Source organism: Vicia villosa, linkage group LG2, assembly GCF_029867415.1.
Source record: "Vicia villosa cultivar HV-30 ecotype Madison, WI linkage group LG2, Vvil1.0, whole genome shotgun sequence".
Lineage (NCBI taxonomy): Eukaryota > Viridiplantae > Streptophyta > Magnoliopsida > Fabales > Fabaceae > Vicia > Vicia villosa.
In genome coordinates, this window is record NC_081181.1 from 43979134 (window position 1) to 43997757 (window position 18624).

At 33.4% G+C, this 18624-nt stretch overlaps 3 protein-coding genes across 3 annotated transcripts; all 3 read left to right on the plus strand.

Annotated features, from left to right (window-relative positions):
* Positions 1-1285: 1285 nt before the first annotated feature.
* LOC131648952 (uncharacterized) lies at positions 1286-3751 on the plus strand. Its single transcript, XM_058918689.1, has 13 exons — positions 1286-1429; positions 1521-1616; positions 1695-1788; positions 1869-1959; positions 2003-2045; positions 2146-2200; positions 2320-2413; positions 2513-2555; positions 2823-2890; positions 2991-3111; positions 3192-3362; positions 3436-3495; positions 3593-3751. Exons 1-13 carry the CDS (start codon positions 1286-1288, stop codon positions 3749-3751), a joined length of 1239 nt encoding a protein of 412 aa, XP_058774672.1.
* A 2864-nt stretch (positions 3752-6615) lies between these two features.
* LOC131648953 (uncharacterized) lies at positions 6616-8325 on the plus strand. Its single transcript, XM_058918690.1, has 4 exons — positions 6616-6655; positions 6748-6876; positions 7513-7731; positions 7895-8325. Exons 1-4 carry the CDS (start codon positions 6616-6618, stop codon positions 8323-8325), a joined length of 819 nt encoding a protein of 272 aa, XP_058774673.1.
* Positions 8326-8339: 14 nt separating this feature from the next.
* On the plus strand, positions 8340-9465 carry LOC131648954 (uncharacterized). The gene is made up of 3 exons (XM_058918691.1): positions 8340-8643; positions 8743-9302; positions 9436-9465. Exons 1-3 carry the CDS (start codon positions 8340-8342, stop codon positions 9463-9465), a joined length of 894 nt encoding a protein of 297 aa, XP_058774674.1.
* Positions 9466-18624: the final 9159 nt, after the last annotated feature.

Sequence of the window (18624 nt, forward strand, 5' to 3'; positions counted from 1 at the left end):
TCTTGCAAAGAAATTCATTTTGAACCACTTTTACTTCACATTTATCTTTCAAAATTGTCCAACTTTGACAAGGGATATCTCCCTCAATTTTTAAGATATGAAGGAGTTCTAGGACTTTTTGGAAACCTAAAGATGTCTTCTATAAGCCACTTCGGAAGCTTTTTTCCATTTGAGGATTTTATCTTGATGATATGGGCTTTGACAAAAAACTGCTTTTGGTTGACTTTCAAAAAGGACCTATAATCTTTTGATCCATATCTCTCAAATGAAGCATTTTTAGACTTGGCATGTGAGAGACAAATTTGTAGACAATTCAATTTCCTTCAAATTGAGCTGTGGATGGGAAATTTATGATGTTCCATGTGAAAGTTATGGCTGGTCAAAATTCAGTTGACTTTAGGTCAAAAAAACCTAATTTGGAAACTTTAGGTTTTGTTGATTTCTGATTTTTCCTTGATGAATCATGATCAATCCTTGATCAAATGATTAATGATACTTCAAAATAAGGATGTTGACCAAAAATCATGAATTTTGACTGTACTTTGACCACAGTTGACTTTTAGGTCAAACTAGTCGACTGTTGGCTTTCTGAGCAATTGACTGGGCAATCCATTGAATTGAAGCTCGTACTTTTCCATAGAGATATTTTGAAACCTAATAAGCCATATGAGATCCATTGGAGACCTTGATTCATTAATTTTCTTCAGAGAATTCAAAACCCTAGTACATTGAGCCTTTGTTTAGGAGAGTGTGTCTTTGAGTCTTGAACTTTGGTATGAGCTTGAAAGGAGAAATGAGATGGGAAAATTTTGGGGTATGACACACAATAATATTGATTTGGAATTTATTGTTGCTGATGTGGCAGTCTCTTAATTTTTGTTGGTTTTTAATTTTTCGTAATTGGTTTATTTTTTTCTTCAAATTTATCTACATGTTAAAATATTTAATACCTATGGTTATACCCTAATAGTTATTTCATCATTGAATTGATAGGTTTTATTACTTTGAAAATATCAATTCCTCCACTACCCAAAAAATCAATTACTTGCGCCCTTTCATTTTTCTATACGTTTCAAAGTTTTGATTCTCACGTTAAATATCACCACCAACAATGGCATACCAGTATTCACTTTCTCTTTTACAGGTTTTCAATTCTTCTCCATTTTTGTTTTCTATTAATATGTACGATTTTATATTTGCCAAGTGAAATCTGTTTTCTTCTTGCAGTTATTTACTATTTTAACGTGGAAATCTGATTTCTTCTTAGAGCCATTTAAGCATTCCCATGGCTCGCCCAATCGATTATGTGAAGGAGATCAATGAGTCGAAGGATTTGTGGAAGATTGCAGTTAGTTGTAAGCATATATGGTCTGTAACAAGTTCTTCAAACAAATATAATATAGAGATGGTTTTAGTTGATTCGAAGGTGGTATTTTGTTCCCAAATTCTATTGTTTATGTCTTACACACTGTGTTCTGCCTAATCACTAACAAATATTATTTCTGTATCTTTTTTTGAAGCATGATATGATTCAAGCGATTGTCCCTACTTATTTGGTTTCCAAATTCAAGTCCGAACTTGCAGCTGGAACTTCTTATATCATGCAGAATTTCAAAGTTTCGAAAAATGACTTCTCTTTTAGGTCGACGAATCATTCTTACAAATTGGTTTTATGTGGATAACCTTCTGTTAAGAAAACAGATCTTCCTGACATTCCTGCTTATTACCTTAACCTTCTTGGATTGGATGCCATAGTTGAAGGAAGGTTTCAGTCTAATGTTTTGGTTGGTAAGTTAATTGTATTCTTTGTGATAGATTACTGAATTTTATGTAATATTATTGATTGCCTGAACATTTTGTGTTTTTAGATATCCTTGGAGGTATTACTGAGATTTCTCAATCTCAAATAAATGGTGACAACAACAAGAACATAATTGTTTTTACAATTGTTGATACCAGGTACGCTAAGTTTCATTGACTGGTTATAATTATTTAATTGCAGTTTATTTGCCTGTATAGACAAATTGAATAATATGAACATCCAAGTAACTATTTCGATTTATTTTCACCAACAAATCTGTTGTACAATGTACGCTTTGGGGTCAACTCGCGGTACAACTTTATGAATATTTTTAAAATAATAAGGAAGATTCCAATATTGTGATTGTATTAGTCAATGCAAGGGTTAAAGAGGCTCAAGGTATTTCTGTTATTAATTTTAACTACAATGTATGTCTTCCTTGATAATAATATTTTGTTTTGATTTCATTTCTTCCTTGTCTTATGTATGCATTTGCCCTTAAAATGGATTTCATGCAGGAGGTTATCCTGTCAGTGTTTCCAACACGTGGAACGGAACGAAGTTGTTGATTAATGACCTTCGCTTTGATGAAGTTAAGAAACAAAAAGAAAGGTAATCTTCCTTTCAATCATGTTCCTTTAAATTTAGGACTTGTGCATTCTGTTTTCTTTATTACCTGATGTAAACATTTTACGTTTTTACATATTACAGTCTTGGAAATGATTTATCACTATTATCAACGTCGAGTCTGCAAGTTGAAGCAACACAAAAACTCATATTATTATGACTTTGACAAATTTCTTTGGAAAGCTGAAATAATGAGTCTCTCTGAGATTGCATACCTGCAAGATGTAAGAAATTATGATTACATGTTTTTTCATTAATCTTGTGTGACAATAATTTACATTTCCTTTTTTGGATAACTCTGTAGGAAATAACCTGTGTGACTGTTGCAACTCTTGATAAGTTTGAAGTTGGCTAGATGGGATGGTTTTATGATGGATGTGTTGAATGCACCCAGAGTGTGGCTCTAAAGGATGGAAAGCTGCAGTGTTATGCAAAACATGTAATCTCAGAGCCTGTGCCAAGGTATTATTTATATCGTTTTGTTGTTGCCAATTGTTATTATATATAGTTATAATACATAATTTTAGGTGTACGTGCTCCTGATTGAGATTAAATGTTTTAGGTATAAGCTTGAAGTGTTGGTTGTTGACGGTAATTCCAAGGCGAAGTTCATCTTTTGGGACACCGATTACGTGAAGTTAATTGGAAAGTCTGCTCTTCAAATGAAAATGGATTTGATAGAGGTTGGTAATGTGATATAATTTGATGTAATGTATGTATGTAAGTTAGAATTATTGGTGTATAATTGTTTCTATCGATATAGGCTGGTTATTACGATCCACTCGAATTCCCTTACGAACTTGATTCAATACTGAAAAAGAAGTATACGATTAGAGCTGTATTTCAGCCTAAGAATTCCCGACTTTCTGTCATAGGCTTCAAAACTGATGAAGATTACCGTAAGAAAAGTAAGGACAGTTTCAAAGGCGAGGAGGTAACCATATTAAACTTCTTTTGATTCCTATACAATTTTCTTAAAATGTACTAACATTAGATGGTCTTTGCAGCACACTTCAAAACTTGAAACACCTGATCCTTTGTCCCAAGATGATATAATCAGTTGTTCTGTAAGTATTTTGTTAATTCTTAATGTTTTTGATTAAAAATTTTAAAACTGTACCATGTTTTAAGAGCTTTTTTTTGTGTTTTCCAATTTCATGTCAGGAACCTGTATCTGCATCTGCAGATTATGATCCTTCGATTGGGAATTTTGGGTTGACTCCGTCTAAGAGGTCTTCAACTGATGTGGTGGAAGATGTTGAAAGTGTCCAACAATCCTCAACCAAGCTGAAGCCTATGACAGATGTTAAAAAGGAGAAATAGTTGGCTTCAGTTTTTTTAAGTCATTAGGGATTATTCATGAACTTTTAAACACAACTATCTACTATAGAATTCACTACTGAAAGTTATTTACACTGGATCCTGTACTAAGTATTTCATGATATTTTAGTTTTTAGTTTCATGAACTTCATTCTCTGAATTATTTTTGCTTCTATGCTATCTACTATTGATTCCGATTAGTGCATCAGTACTTTAATACATTTTACAAATGAAATGAAATTTGATAACCAACTTTGATGATCATAGTAGTGTGGCAGTACTTGATGATCATGTTCATAGGTGCAAAAACCACAAGAAAATACACGTATCTTCTTGCTACAATGACATGTAATCATCAGAAGACAAAAGGGTTGTTCCTACTGGTCCAAATCCATTACACAACAGGTAGCAGCAATAACGGTCTCGGCCGGATAAAAACTTTCACGATTTCAGTTATTGGTATTAAGATACAATATTGGTACCTTTCAATACCGTTTTTGCGGTATCGGATGGTCTTTTAAGACCTTGGGTAGCAGAATCATCAACATTTTTCAACAAGCAAGAGATCATGGAATGGACAAAGACAACCTTAATCCCTCTTCCATGAAGTAACATATGTAACATAGTTTAGGTCATTTAGTCTATGTTTGGAATGCATGTTAAGATTAAAAATTCATCAATCTAATCATGTATTTATTGTATATTTAGATTAAAAGTTAGTTTTGGCAGAATCATGTTGGGTTTGTAAAAGCCATATTTTGAAGTTTTAACAAAATCATATGTATTTAGTGAAACGAATTCCAAATATACACTTAATTTCTTTTGGATGAAGTGTATGTATTTTCTTTTAATTGCCTTTTAAAACTTTCCATAACTAAAATTTTTATGAGTTGTCTAACTTGATCAATCTATTCTATGCTTTAAGTTACAAATTGATTATTAGAAAAAAACTTTGTTATTTGTTTGATTTCAATCTTTATGAGTCTAATATCAAAACCATAAAGCTTAACATCCCTGATTTTTATATTATTCAGCTGTCTATTGACTTTGCTATTCTATTTATCACAGGTCTCTATCATTCTTTCTATCACAAAACTTGCATACATATGAACATATATCCACAACAATCTTCAATTGAGTTTTATGACAGATAATTCGCCCATAACTTACATTGATAATGTTATTGAAAAATATTATGAAAATTTTGTCTTTATTTCATACATGGTCTTGACTGTGTGTTTGCAAAGTTTATTTGAATCTTGATTTGATGACTTATACAATTTCTACCACTTCATACTTCCTAATTTCTTCACCTGACTAAAGTTATTAACCAAACTCACATGCCTATTATTTCATCATTTTAATTGACTTCCATATTTAACCTCCAAAGTCTTAAGTACAATCGCACATGTTACTTTAAATATGAATAGCATGAAGGCTATGATCAGTAACAATATAAAGGAAAATACATACTGCATTTAGATTAGCACAAATAAACCTTCATTAGGAAGGTAAATTACATAATTTTGATCATGTCCAAACATACCATATTCAAAAAAAAAAAAAACTGCCACCAACATCATTACATCACTAAAACAAAATAACCTGTTTTTCATTCACCCTAAAGTAACATTAAACTAAATTCATAAGACATTTTCATAAAGTTTCATAGTTTAAACAAAATATAGAACCTCCTGCATCATTTTAAACTGCCAAGACCTGACCACCATCTTTTAAACATTGTTATTTGCCCTTCGTCAGATGAGCCTCACATACAATATTTCATTCTCTGAATTATACTCGAACACCAGCTTATCTCCAACCAACAATTTCTTTTCCTTTGAGTATGCATACCAACCATGTCCAACATACATCTCCACATATTCTCTGTTTGATTTCATAATTTGACAGTCATAAAAAGCCAAGTTGTCAAGGTCAAACAACTTGCATGCAGTTATGTCCGATCTTAGAGCTTTCTTTATGACCTCCTGAGGAAATTGCTGCATAACAATTTTTTGTTGATAAAAATGTTAAGATTACTAAACATGCACGGTTTCACTGTAATCAGAAATTTTTTACATTACTTTACACTGCAGAAATCTTACCAAAACTTGGGTTCCACGCTTCTGTGAACGAGTGATTATTTTTTCCCATGATATCTCTTTCATTAGCTCTCCATCATTGTTATTCACTTGAGAAGATTGACCAGCACCAGGCTCTACTTTAACTTCCTTCAAAACAGCATCATGGTTGGCTCCAGAGGATTTCCCAACTTCATACTCTGCTTTCACTTCCTTCATCACATGATCAACTTTAGTCATAGATCTTTGGCCAACATCATCCTCAGGTTCCACTTGCTTCATCATAGTGTTGGTGTTCCCTTTAGAGACCTCATCATCCTCAGCAGTCATACCTAATATTGCATTGATTTCTTCAGTGTCAAGAGACAAGAACCTGTGTACAAAGACATTAACCATTATATTATGCATGTTAGTACAATCGAAATTAGTTTACTTATAACAGATTGAAAACAAATAAAACAATGAAGAACTTGGTAGATACCCATCACTAAATGAAGAGATGAAGACATTTTAACAAAGATATGTTTTTGAACAACTCTTGGTTGGTATTTAAAGGAGTGGCTGTATTTTTGATGCAGCAAAGAATAGTAAAATCAGACCTTTGATTTGATTTTGGAGTGAGCCACGATAAGAAAATCAGAGGCCATAAATTTGACATACTCGAATTTTCTTACCAAGTTTGTTTATGATAAAAGATACCGACGATGGAGACCACGTAAAAGAGGACATACCATTGGTAGACTAATTTGGGTTCCTCCAAGTACCAGTGAGTTGTATTACCTAAGAATGATGCTGACGGTTGCAAAGGGACCAACATGCTATGAGGGTATAAAAAAGGTCGGTGGAATTGTTCGGGAAAGTATCCGGGATGCATGTTTTGAAATGGGATTCCTAATGATGATAAGGACTATGTTGCAGCGATTAATGAGGCGAAAGATTGGGGTTCAGGACATTTTTTGAGAAAGTTATTTGTCACTATGCTACTATCCGGTACAATTAATAGACCCCGTCATGTTTGGGAGAAAACCTGGAAGACGTTGTCTGACGGTATTCTTCACCGACCAAGACAGGACATCAATAGAAGAGGTTCATTGCATTTTTTTTAATTCTTTCATACAAATTGCTTTTAAGATCATAATATTATATTAGTATGTCACTATTAACATCACTACATTTTCATGATGGCATAAGTATAACATGCAAGTTGCACATTCATTTTTAACATTGAGCAGCACCTTATGGCTACATGTCGTGCTTATATATTGTACTGCTTCTTTAAGTCGTTAGACGCACCTAAATTTTCATGTTGTTATGTATACAGGGATGCTAAAACACACCACAATTTTCATGTTGCTATCTAAATTTTCATCTATACAGCCATGCCATCTCTGTTGATATAAATTTTGCTATGCTGCTGCAAATAGAAAAATTAATGAGTAACATTAGCAACTTATACTTCCCAAATCATTCAGTAGATAGCACTGCTGATTTCATTCGTCAAATACATGAAAATTAACATGTTGCTATGTATACAACAATGATAAAAATAGTTATATTGTGTTAGTATATAATAATAACATGTTATATACTCTCTGTTTATATAAATTTATATTTTTGGTGCAAATATAATTATGAATTGGTACCTTTATAGTTATATTGTGTTAATTGGTGTATTTTTTATAGATATGCAGTTAACAGACGCTGAGTTGAAAAACTTGACACTCATTGAGATTGAGAATATGTTGCAATCCAATCAAAGAAGTTTGCATGAATTTAAGGATATGCCTTACCCTGATTCTTATGTCACACGACACGTTAGCAATAGACTGATTTATGACGAACGTGATTATAATGCCAATACTGAGCGAGAAAACTTCAACAATCTCTTTCGTGCCCTTACAGGTGACTGTTTTTCTTTATATTATGTGCTTCCGTGCCCTTACTGCTGTCATTCCTTACTCCCAGCATTCATTGAATCTGTCTATTGACATTATGTGCTTTAGTCTCTTGACATTATTTGTTTTTAAATTTTTAGAAAGATAAATGTTTACATTCTATTTAATAGATGAACAACGTTCAATCTTCGAAACAATAATGGAAGTTATCCTGAAACAAAGAGGAGGGGTGTTTTTTTTATATGGTTATGGAGGGACCGGTAAAACTTTCATGTGGAGAACACTATCAAGTGCACTTCGTTCGAAGAAAAAAATTGTTCTTATTGTTGCTTCAAGTGGCATAGCTTCATTATTATTGCCAGGCGGAAGAACTGCTCATTCGAAGTTCAAAATACCTGTGCCAACACTTGACAACTCTACTTGCAATGTTGACAAAAACACCGAACATTCACAGTTATTTGAGGTAACCAATGTCATAATATGGGATGAAGCACCAATGGCTCATAAAAATTGCTTTGAGTTGTTCCAAGAGCAGGACGTTGTGATATTGTTCATGCATCAATATGCTCCTCTTATATTTGGGACTATTGTCAAGTCCTAACACTAACAAAAAATATGACACTTCAGCAAGGAAGAGATGGTACAAGTTCTAAGGAAATAGCAGAGTTCTCAAAATGGATCTTAAATGTTGGGGATGGTAAGATAGTTGAACCAAATGATGGACTGGTTGACATAGATATTCCTCCAGAACTATTAATTACCAATTTTGAGGATCCTATCAAAGCTATTGTTGAAAGCACATATCCCAATTTGGTTCATGTATTCCAAGATGTTGCGTATCTACAAGGAAAAGCGATTCTTGCCTCAACCATTGAAGTTGTGGATAAAATCAATCATTATGTATTGGATCTTATACCAGGTAAAAAATATTTAACTTTCTTTTATTCAAACATACAACAAAATAACGTTGAAGTTGAATTACCTAATGTTCATGTGTTATTGTTTAATTGCTTTTTAGGAGAAGAGAAAGAGTATCTTAGTTACGATTCAATTGATAGAACTGATACGAGTTATACTGAAGCTTATGAAGTGATAACTCCGGAATTTCTTAGCAAACTAAGAACATCAGGTCTACCAAATCATAGGATCAAGTTGAAAGGTTGTACCCCCATTATGATGATGAGAAATTTGGACCAAAGTGACATATTGTGTAATGGAACAAGATTAATTGTTACAAGATTAGGAAATCATGTCATTGAGGCAAAAATTATGTCTGGAAAGAACACAGGTAACATTTTTTACATTCCTCGAATGTCTATGTCACCTCCTGAGTCGCCGTGGCCATTCAAGATGATTAGGAGACAATTCCCGATCATTGTCTCTTACGCAATGACAATTAATAAATCACAAGGTCAATCACTTGATAGTGTCGGGTTATATTTACCTTCTCCTGTTTTCAGTCATGGACAATTGTATGTTGCAATTTCAAGAGTTACTACCAAAAGTGGTCTTAAAATTTTAATACATGACAAGGAGAAAGTCCCGTGCTCGACCACTACAAATGTTGTATACAAGGAGGTTTTCCAATCACTTTGTTAGAAGGTAATTTTGATAAACCTATCTTTTTAACTAAATGTCACACACTTGGTTTATTTATTTTTTTCAAAGTTTTGATAAATCAAAATCTTATTTTATGCATTTCACGATGCAGGTATATGATACAGATGTTGATACTGACTGATTTTATCATTTAAGAAGATAGCATTTGAAAATTGTACCATCTATATGTTTATTGTTTTATTTCAAGAGCCAAAAGTTAAGATGCATTATTACATTTTTCGTTGTTAACTATTATGTTTTTGGATTTAACATTACTGAGTTTGGATTTCATTTGGTTAACTTTAAATGTTTGATATATATAAAGGAATTTTGCAAGTCACAATTAAGTACATGTAATGTGAAATCCCGACCAGACCCGTGCGACAACACGGGTTTTCTACTAGTTAGTTAATACATATAATAGTCGAGTTAACATGAATTTGATGATATATATTCATACTGTAGCATCTACTATATACATCAAAACTAATATATAATGAATTAGCGTATGTATTGTTGCGGCACTAAGAAATTGAACTTAGAATCATGTTCAAGATTTCTAATATAAAACGCCTCATTAACATAATAATAATAATAATAATAATAATAATAATAATAATAATATAATTCAATACTATTAGTATAATAATTTTAGGAGTGTTGAGTTAGAGATAAATATTTGAATTCTTTGGCCAACTTAACTTATTATCAATTTTGGTCAATAGGTTGTCAGAGTTGCTTTCAAGTTGTTTAGAGTCAAATTTGATAAATCATAAAATTAAAATTGAAGGTATTTGACTCTTTATAGTTGTTTTATTATTACTTGAGTCAGACCATTAGCCGATTAATTTCATAAGAGTTATCCTTATATGTAAAAGTTGCCAGTAGAGTATTTTTGAGCACTTTAGAGTTGATTTAGAGTTGTAGAGATTATTGTAAAGTTGTTCAGAGTTCTGTGGAGACTCTGTTGAGTTATAATTATAAATATTTTTATAATTTTTGCAAGTTAAGAGTATAGAATAAATTAGTAAAAATATTATGTTGAGATGTTTTGAACTTATAAAAATATTGGATTGCAATATACTTGTGGATTATTTGTTGTGTATTGTGATAATGTTTTGGTGCAGGAATAATATGAATATGAATTGTATATGAATAATTCATGAATATGTGTTTGTATGTACAATTTTGTGGTAATTCAAATGTCATGAATTATTGAAGATATGCACGGATGTTAAGATTAGAGGACGGTCTTAATTGCATATGAGTGTGATATTTGCACATGCATCATTGTTGTCTAGAGGCAATGTTTGGTAGTTTCATGGAAGCTATTGACTTGTCCCAAACCTGGAGATGAGGTTTGAAGCTTAAGGGACGGGTTTTTTTGGTGGTTCTCTGATTGGAGATGGACCCGATTTAAATGTAAAATCGTGTAAGGATAATAATCGGTACCACATGCATGAGTTTGCATTTGAGTCTTGCATCAAGTCACATAATATTTTATGTCATAATATGAGATTATGTGAAATTATGTGAAAGAGATATAATTATGAAATTGTGAACTGTTGGTATACACTTGTGAACAATATGATGAATTGGGTGATGTTATGTTTTATAAAGCATATGAAGTGTGAGAATATTATTTTATGTATGTATGCTAAACGTTATATATTATTATATGATTCTTAATAATTATGTGAATTCCCACCTGTCATACCCCTAAATTTGCCCATCATATTTACTCATATTTCAGTCCATCTGACTTTCAAAATGCTCAAAGATACACAAGAAGGAAGCATGCAATCTCTCTCCTAATCAAAGAATCCTAAAACTAGGGTTTTGGATTTCTTAGTGAAAAAGGATAAGTCAAGGCCTCAAATGGAGCCTATGGTCTCTCATATGCCTCAAAAGATCCTCATTGCCAAGTTGCAAGCTCTGATTCATAAGATTGCTCAGACAACAGTTCAAATGGTCAACAGTCGACCTGTTTGACCTAAAAGTCAACTATGGTCAAATTACAGCCAAAACTCCTAATTTTTGGTCAACATCAATATTTTGAAGTCACATTCATAATTTGATCAAGGGTTGATCATGATTCATCAAGGAAATCTCCGAAATCACCAAATGTCCAAGTTACTAATTTAGGGTTTTGAACTAAAAGTCAACCCAACTTTGACTGATCATATCTCTCTCATACTTCATCAGAAATTTCCCAACCAAAGCCTATGCCCAAGGTCAAGAAATGCTTCCGCATAAGAGATATGACCAAATACATTACAGGTCCCTCTAGAAGCTCGCAAAAAGCTGTTTTTTGTCAGAAGCCATATCTTCAAGATAAAATCCTCAAATGCGAAATATGTTCCAAAGTGGCTTGTAGAGGACATCTCGGGCTTTTCAAAAAGTCCTATATCACCTCCATATGATAAAAATTGAATGAGTTATGGCTTGCACAAGTTGACCAAATTTCAAGAAATCTACAAAACCCTAATTGGCCAACTTTGGACTTTTAAGTTAATAGGCCTAGGTTTTAGATTTCAAACAACGATTATGACCTCATACAGGACCCATAAATATATTCTCATATTTTTGTGACTACTATTTAATTTATTTGAATTTTTATTCATTTAAAAAATCAAATTAATTAAGTAAAAACATAAAAATTATGAAAAAAATTATAGGGATTTATTTTTATCATACAAAGGCCCAAATAACATCCCTTAAAAGGTCAAATTTCGTTGGTGCATGGTCATGGTCTTTTATTTCATTTATTTTTTATTTTTATTCAATATAAATCAAAATAAATGAGAATAAAATGCTAGAAGTTTGGATTCATGCGTGTGATTTTATTCTCCAACCAAAATCAAATCTCCAAAATTGATAGTAATCATGTGGATCTAAATTGGAGCAAGATTGGACCAAGAAAGAAATTTTTAATATAAAATTTTCATCAAAATTTGATTCTTTTCAAGGGAAAGATTTTATTCACTTCTAGAAACCCTAATTCCTTCCACTATTTATAGTAATCACGTTCAGATGCAAAAGTGGAGATTGGAGCAAAAAAAAAAAACAAGGGTTTCCAAGTGACAAGATTTCAAGAAAATAAGGGCACGATCAAAAACATTCCTCCGGCAGTTTTCATCCAATTCCAAGGATCTTCTCATCCTACTGATCCTGCCATCAATGGATTTGAGTCATTGGACAAGCAAAGACGTGCCCAAAGATAAGCCTTTTTGAACTCACCATTATTGGTAATATTTACGTTCGAGTTTGTTTAAATACGTATTGGTGACTAATTTTATGAGCATAAATGAATTCAGGGACCTCCTTAGAACGATCTTGACGTAGCACATGTGAGATTTGGGGCTGGAATCACAATTCACCATGGATAGGGCTTTGAGTTCGTGAAGCTTCATTTGGGGTGATGCGGGAAGCTTCTGGCCGCGAGAATCATGCCATTGGATTCGTAATACTCTGAATAAGCGATCTGGGCGCTTTTATTTAATTAATTCTTCGATATTTGCAAGTTTTGATTTTTACCAGGAATTGCTACAAAACACATTGGCAGAAATCGTAGCAGGGTTAGAGCAAATTCGTAGCTAAAGAAATAAAGGAGATGATGAACATTGTCTCTGGCCTTGACCGCATGCGTGTTTGATCCTTATTCGCCAGTCAATCTCCCCAGTTCTCTCTCCAAACGCGTGGCATAATCTTGCTGGTCAGTCAACGAATCAGGTTTCTCTCCCTTGTTCCAATTGGTCGCTGGCATGCATCATGGGCCCACGTTGACTCTCTATTTTGAATCTATCATTAATTACGTTTTGATATTTTTATTGATTTGTTTTGGGTAACTAACAGCGTGACGATCCTGGCATAGTGGCAAGCGTGTTATCCTTTTAACCAGAAGGACCTGGGTTCGATCCCAGGATCCTGCCTTTTATTGTCATTCTTTTGCTGTTTATGTTTCCTCACAGATCCTATGCACATGGTCTAGGAGAGCACCCCATACAACCTTCAATCCTGGCCAACGATTTCACAACAGAGCGAGATCTAAAGGACCAACAATGCTGGCATACCAAGGGCCCTCATCAATGAACCACATGTGATCCGGCGCCAGGTTTTTTCCAAATTTTTTATTATTATTATTATTATTTATTTTTATAAACCTTTGGTCTTTTCTTTTTCCTTTTAGTTTTTACTTAGGCAAAAATTAGCTTTTTTAGGTTTTTGTTTGGTTAATTGTTTTAGTCTAATAATTTAATAATTGATTTTTTTTAAATGGTTAAATAATTTAATTTAAGTTAATTAAATTAGATAAATTAGGATTAATAATTAGGATTTAGGTTTTTTTACTGCATAATTGGTATATTTTTAAACCTTGATCAAGAGTAACTTTAGGCTAGGTTTTTACCCTTAGGTTTTTTAGCCATAAGGTTTTTTAACCCCGTTTTTGCTAAACTGCATTTTTTTCACGAATTCTCTTCTCATCTCCCATTCTAGTGTATGTCGCATGTCTTTAATTATTTATTTAATTTTTTCCCTTCTTATTTTCGCGCTCCATTCTTCCTCTATTATGTAACTGCCCAAAGCCTTGTAATAGTTGTAGGTTTATTTTCTGCCTTTAAATTTCTGTACAATATAACTATTATTTAACTGTGTGGTTAGTAATCCTAGGGAGTGCAAGCCTATTAACTGAATCTAGACCACTAATTTACAAGATAATATAATCAAATCAGAATCACATGATTGTTGCACCTACACACCTTTAGGGTAACCCTTCTTATGATGCCTGTTGCCTCTAATCATACTAAAAAATAGTCAAGTCCCTTCGAGCATAGGGATACCTTAGCTTGCTGCCTTCGATTCAAAATCACCATGTCCCTCCGATAAAAGATCATAGTCCCTTCGAGATGCCTACGATAAATATGATCTCGTCCCTCGATTAAATGGTGATAGTCCCTTCGATTGCTAAGGTATCTTTACTGGTTGCCTACAAATGACTATTCTATCCTTCCCTTAGACTACCTTCCCTCTTTATGGTAGGGACAGTCTTGTGGCGAACGATTATTCTCGATGACACTTAAACATCCAATTGAAAGACTTCCTGCCCTCTCATGGTATGGATAGACCCTTTCGCCCGAAATACTTAAAGAACAAGAAAGACAATCTTAGGGTAGGTGTTCTTAAATGCTTGCTCATATTCAATTCAAACTTTCAAATTACTTTTCACACCTCCTTTTCAAAATGATTTCCAAAAGGCTACGCTTATTTACAAGCTAAATTCCTTATTCAAATCTTTTTACTATTCACACACGACACTTCAAACTCTTCAAACAAACAAACAAGTGAGCTAAGCAATTAAGAGCCCATGGATAACCATGGATACAAAGGGTGCTTTAAACCTTCCCTTTGTATAACCTACCCCCCGAACTCAAAATATTTCAAAGGTCTTTCCTGTTCTTTTTGCCTTTCCAAATTGGATAAAATAAAAGTCGGTGGCGACTCTTGCTATCGGCAACATATTAAAAAAGTCAGTTCACCGTATTACACCACCTTTCTATTGGAATGATGTTTTTAACGGAATCACTCTGGTATTGAAGATTAGAGATTACATCTAACAAGAGAGTAGCCGATGGAGTAGCTTATTTTATTTCAGTATTTAATTCGGGTCAAGTCATGCTCTGGTCATGTAACACAGGGGAAGCGTTTGAATTCATGTTTTGAGAGATACATTGTATACTCTATTTTACTTTGTTATGATTTATTTAAGTTACCTGGAGAATTGGCTTTTACGCCTAAGTTGATTAAATAAATGAGTTATATTTTGGAGACCTTAATTATTATATTCTTTATGAATGAAGGTGATTCCGCTGCGAAAGTGCATATGTTGAAGTTTATGGAAAAACATGAAATATTATCTAGTGTTATTGAGCATGACAGATGTTTGTGGTTTTTGAATTATGTGTGACACCCTTGTTTGAGAAGCATGATTAATTTACTCTGATTTATGTTATATTTTCGCGGGGTTTAGAAGGATGTTACAAAATGGAGGTAACCTTTACTTCTTAACCATCATAAATGAATTCACTAGATTTATGTAGATGTATATGATTGAGAAAAAAAGTGAAGTATTCACCCAGTTCAATAAATTTAAATTGTTGGTTGAAAAACAAAGTGATTGCAGCATTAAAAACTGAGAACTGATGGTGGAGGTGAGTACGTCTTTGGTGAACTTTCCAAGCTCTATGAAAAGGAAGGCATAGAGCATGATATCATAGTACCTTATACAAAACAACACAATGGAATAACAAAAAGAAAGAAAGAATAGATGTGTATTCAATATGGTCAGGAGCATGTTGAAAGCAAAGGATATTGACGTGTGTGAATCGCAAGTGCACGATTGTGTGAAGTAGTACAAAAAGATTGAACCCACAGAGGGATGTATGATTACCGAATTTATATTCTAACTTTGTTTATCTAAAGAAAGGACACAAGGTTTGTAGATTGAAATTGAAATATAACCAATATTTAAAGAAAGGACACAAGGTTTGTGATTGCGTATCTATACTCACCCCTAATAATTATCTAAATTTGATTACGAGATTATTTAAGAATTCATATAGAAAACTAGATAAAACTGTATGTCATCCACATAGAAGTTTGAATTGGAACTCAGACATCGATGCATATTCTTTCAAGCTATGCTCGTGTCCATGTTGCCCATGCTTTTGCAACCGACATAGAAGTGTAAATTGGAACTCATATTCTAAAATAAAAAGGACTCAAAGTTTTCACGTAATACATAATGGATAAATCAATTGGGAGTTGTCATGAGATAGGCTCTCAAAACCCTTGTCCTTATAGGACTACTCACACATGGTGAGGTAAAAAACAATCAAACAATTAGTGACATTGTAGGTAAATAAATAAAGTAACGAAAGCAAGAGTAATAACTTGAAATGAAAAACAAGACAAGATTAAATACCAAAAAGGAAAAGTGATTACAAGATTAGCAAGAAGTTAACCTAAAAAATTAAGCAAAACACAAAGGAAAAGTAGTACATGATAGGTCCATAAATTAGGCCATAGTCTTCAAGCCTAAGTCTTTAATTATACTAAAGTAGGCCATAAATTACCACCAATAAATCATAAATTCGATCTTAATCATCATTACACAGTAACATAATACTTTAGGGGGTTACAAAGGTCCAAAAGCACAAAATCATCCAAAAATCTCAAGAGTTTGTAACTGCATGGGAAGCTGACATGGCCCGTATCAGGGAACACAACCAGGTCGTGTGAGCCACAGATTCTTTGTGTGGGAGGGGCGCAAAGGGCCAACATGACCCGTGTCATGGGACACGACCAAGTCGTGTAGGTATTAGAATATTTGAATGAGAATAGCTCATTTTTGTGCGATCTTTGGACTTTTTTGTTCTAATTCGATCCATTGACCTCTTTTTACCTAAAATTGTAAAAATGAGACAAAAAAGAATAAAATTGAACTAGGGTGAAGAAAAAAAAATGAAAATGGAAATAAAACAAGCAAGAAACATTATGCTCTTACCGCTTATCAAATACCCCTAAACTTGAATTGTTGCTTGTCCTCAAGCAACAAGCTTGCTTAGGAAGAATTAGGATCAAGCAATTTTGATTCTGCAAAAGCTCAAAAATATGAAATCCTAGATACTCATACGTGGTTTGTCATTACGACCGGCTAAGAACTAAGTTTCCCCATACTTACCAACACCAAAAGCATTACCAGAAGATAAAACTGTATAACAGCTATAGTCAGAAGTTTCCTACTTCGCTCACCTCTCTAGCTATGCTTTGAACTTAAGTCTCTTTTTTGATTTTTTCCTTTTCGTTTGGACAATAAATTTAAGGTATTTTGGAATTATGATACTCACTACACACATGCAAGATCGATCGAGGATTTTTTATTTGGTCGTATACACCACACAAGCAAAGTTTTTTATTCTCTTTTTTTGTTCGAAGTTGGGGTTCAACCACCGTTGGGTTGAATAATCGGATGAGGGTTATCCAACTTAATGAGTGCAATTGCCTTTTACCACCAAATATTTTTCTTTTTCTTTTTTCTTTTCATTTTTGTGGGTATTTTTCCCCAATCGATCAAGCACGTTATGCGAATCTAAATTATGCCAGACTGTCTAAATCTACTATTCAGGAAATACTTCTCAAGATCCGAGCACTATGGTACAATATACATTCTAAAATCATAACCTACTGGAGAAACTAAGGGTGTTTGAGTAATACCAATTTTATTGGTTTTCCACGGGTCCCTAGACTTAGCCAATCATCACTTCAATCCTAAATACTTTCTCAAATAATTTTCAAAATCAAAAGCATTTTTGATTTTTTAAGGGCTCAATTTTGGGGATTTCAACAATGGTACATGCAATTTATTCAAACAAAACTGTCCTAACAGCACAAAACACACAACAAATAGATAAAACAAAAAAAGCAAAAATAAAGGAAACCCACCCTCCACTTAAACCGGACATTGACCTCACTATTTTAATTCAATTAGGGAGAGGTAAATAGAAACTCACAAACACCTCATTGAGGAGGTGAGAAGCGCAACCAAAGGTCATGCAACGACCTCTAAATGTCCTCAACCGTACCATATTGGGTGTTTGTTCTGCCCCTTTCCTTTGTTGTTCAATCCACTAATTTTGCTGCTCCGTCTTCAAATACTCAATTTCCTAATGCATCCATCCTCATTGGTCCTGATACTGACTAGATGTACTAGTTTCTTGATAGGTGTGGGGGATTTGAGCATCGGTTTCTTCATCCATTGCACCACCTTTTGGTGGGTTTTTCTTTTTTGAAGATGAAGACATGATGATTGACATTTGAAGAGTTTCCTCTTCTTCTCTTTGGCCTTGAGGTCTCCAACTGGTTTCCCTTGTCAGCTTTCTTTGGTTCTATGGTTGGATTTCGGAGAAATTTCAAGGTGCTTGGATGGGTGATCGGAAAAATAGCAAGTGTACTATTTTCACCGATGTAGTTATAATGAGTTTTACCCCAAGTATCGATCTCAAGGATTGCGTAGGAAATATAAGTTATTGTAACGAGTCAATTAAACAAAAGGGCATAGGGGTGTTTTTGCTTATAATGAAATAATTGAATTAAAATAAATAAGCTGAAATTAAAGTTTATATTTTTATAAGATGAGAATAATGCCATGGTAAGGTGTGTGATTTGCTTTATAACTCCTCTAAATAAAGATCTCTTTAACAAGTTCATAGGATGCAATTATTTATTCTTAAGGATGTTTTCC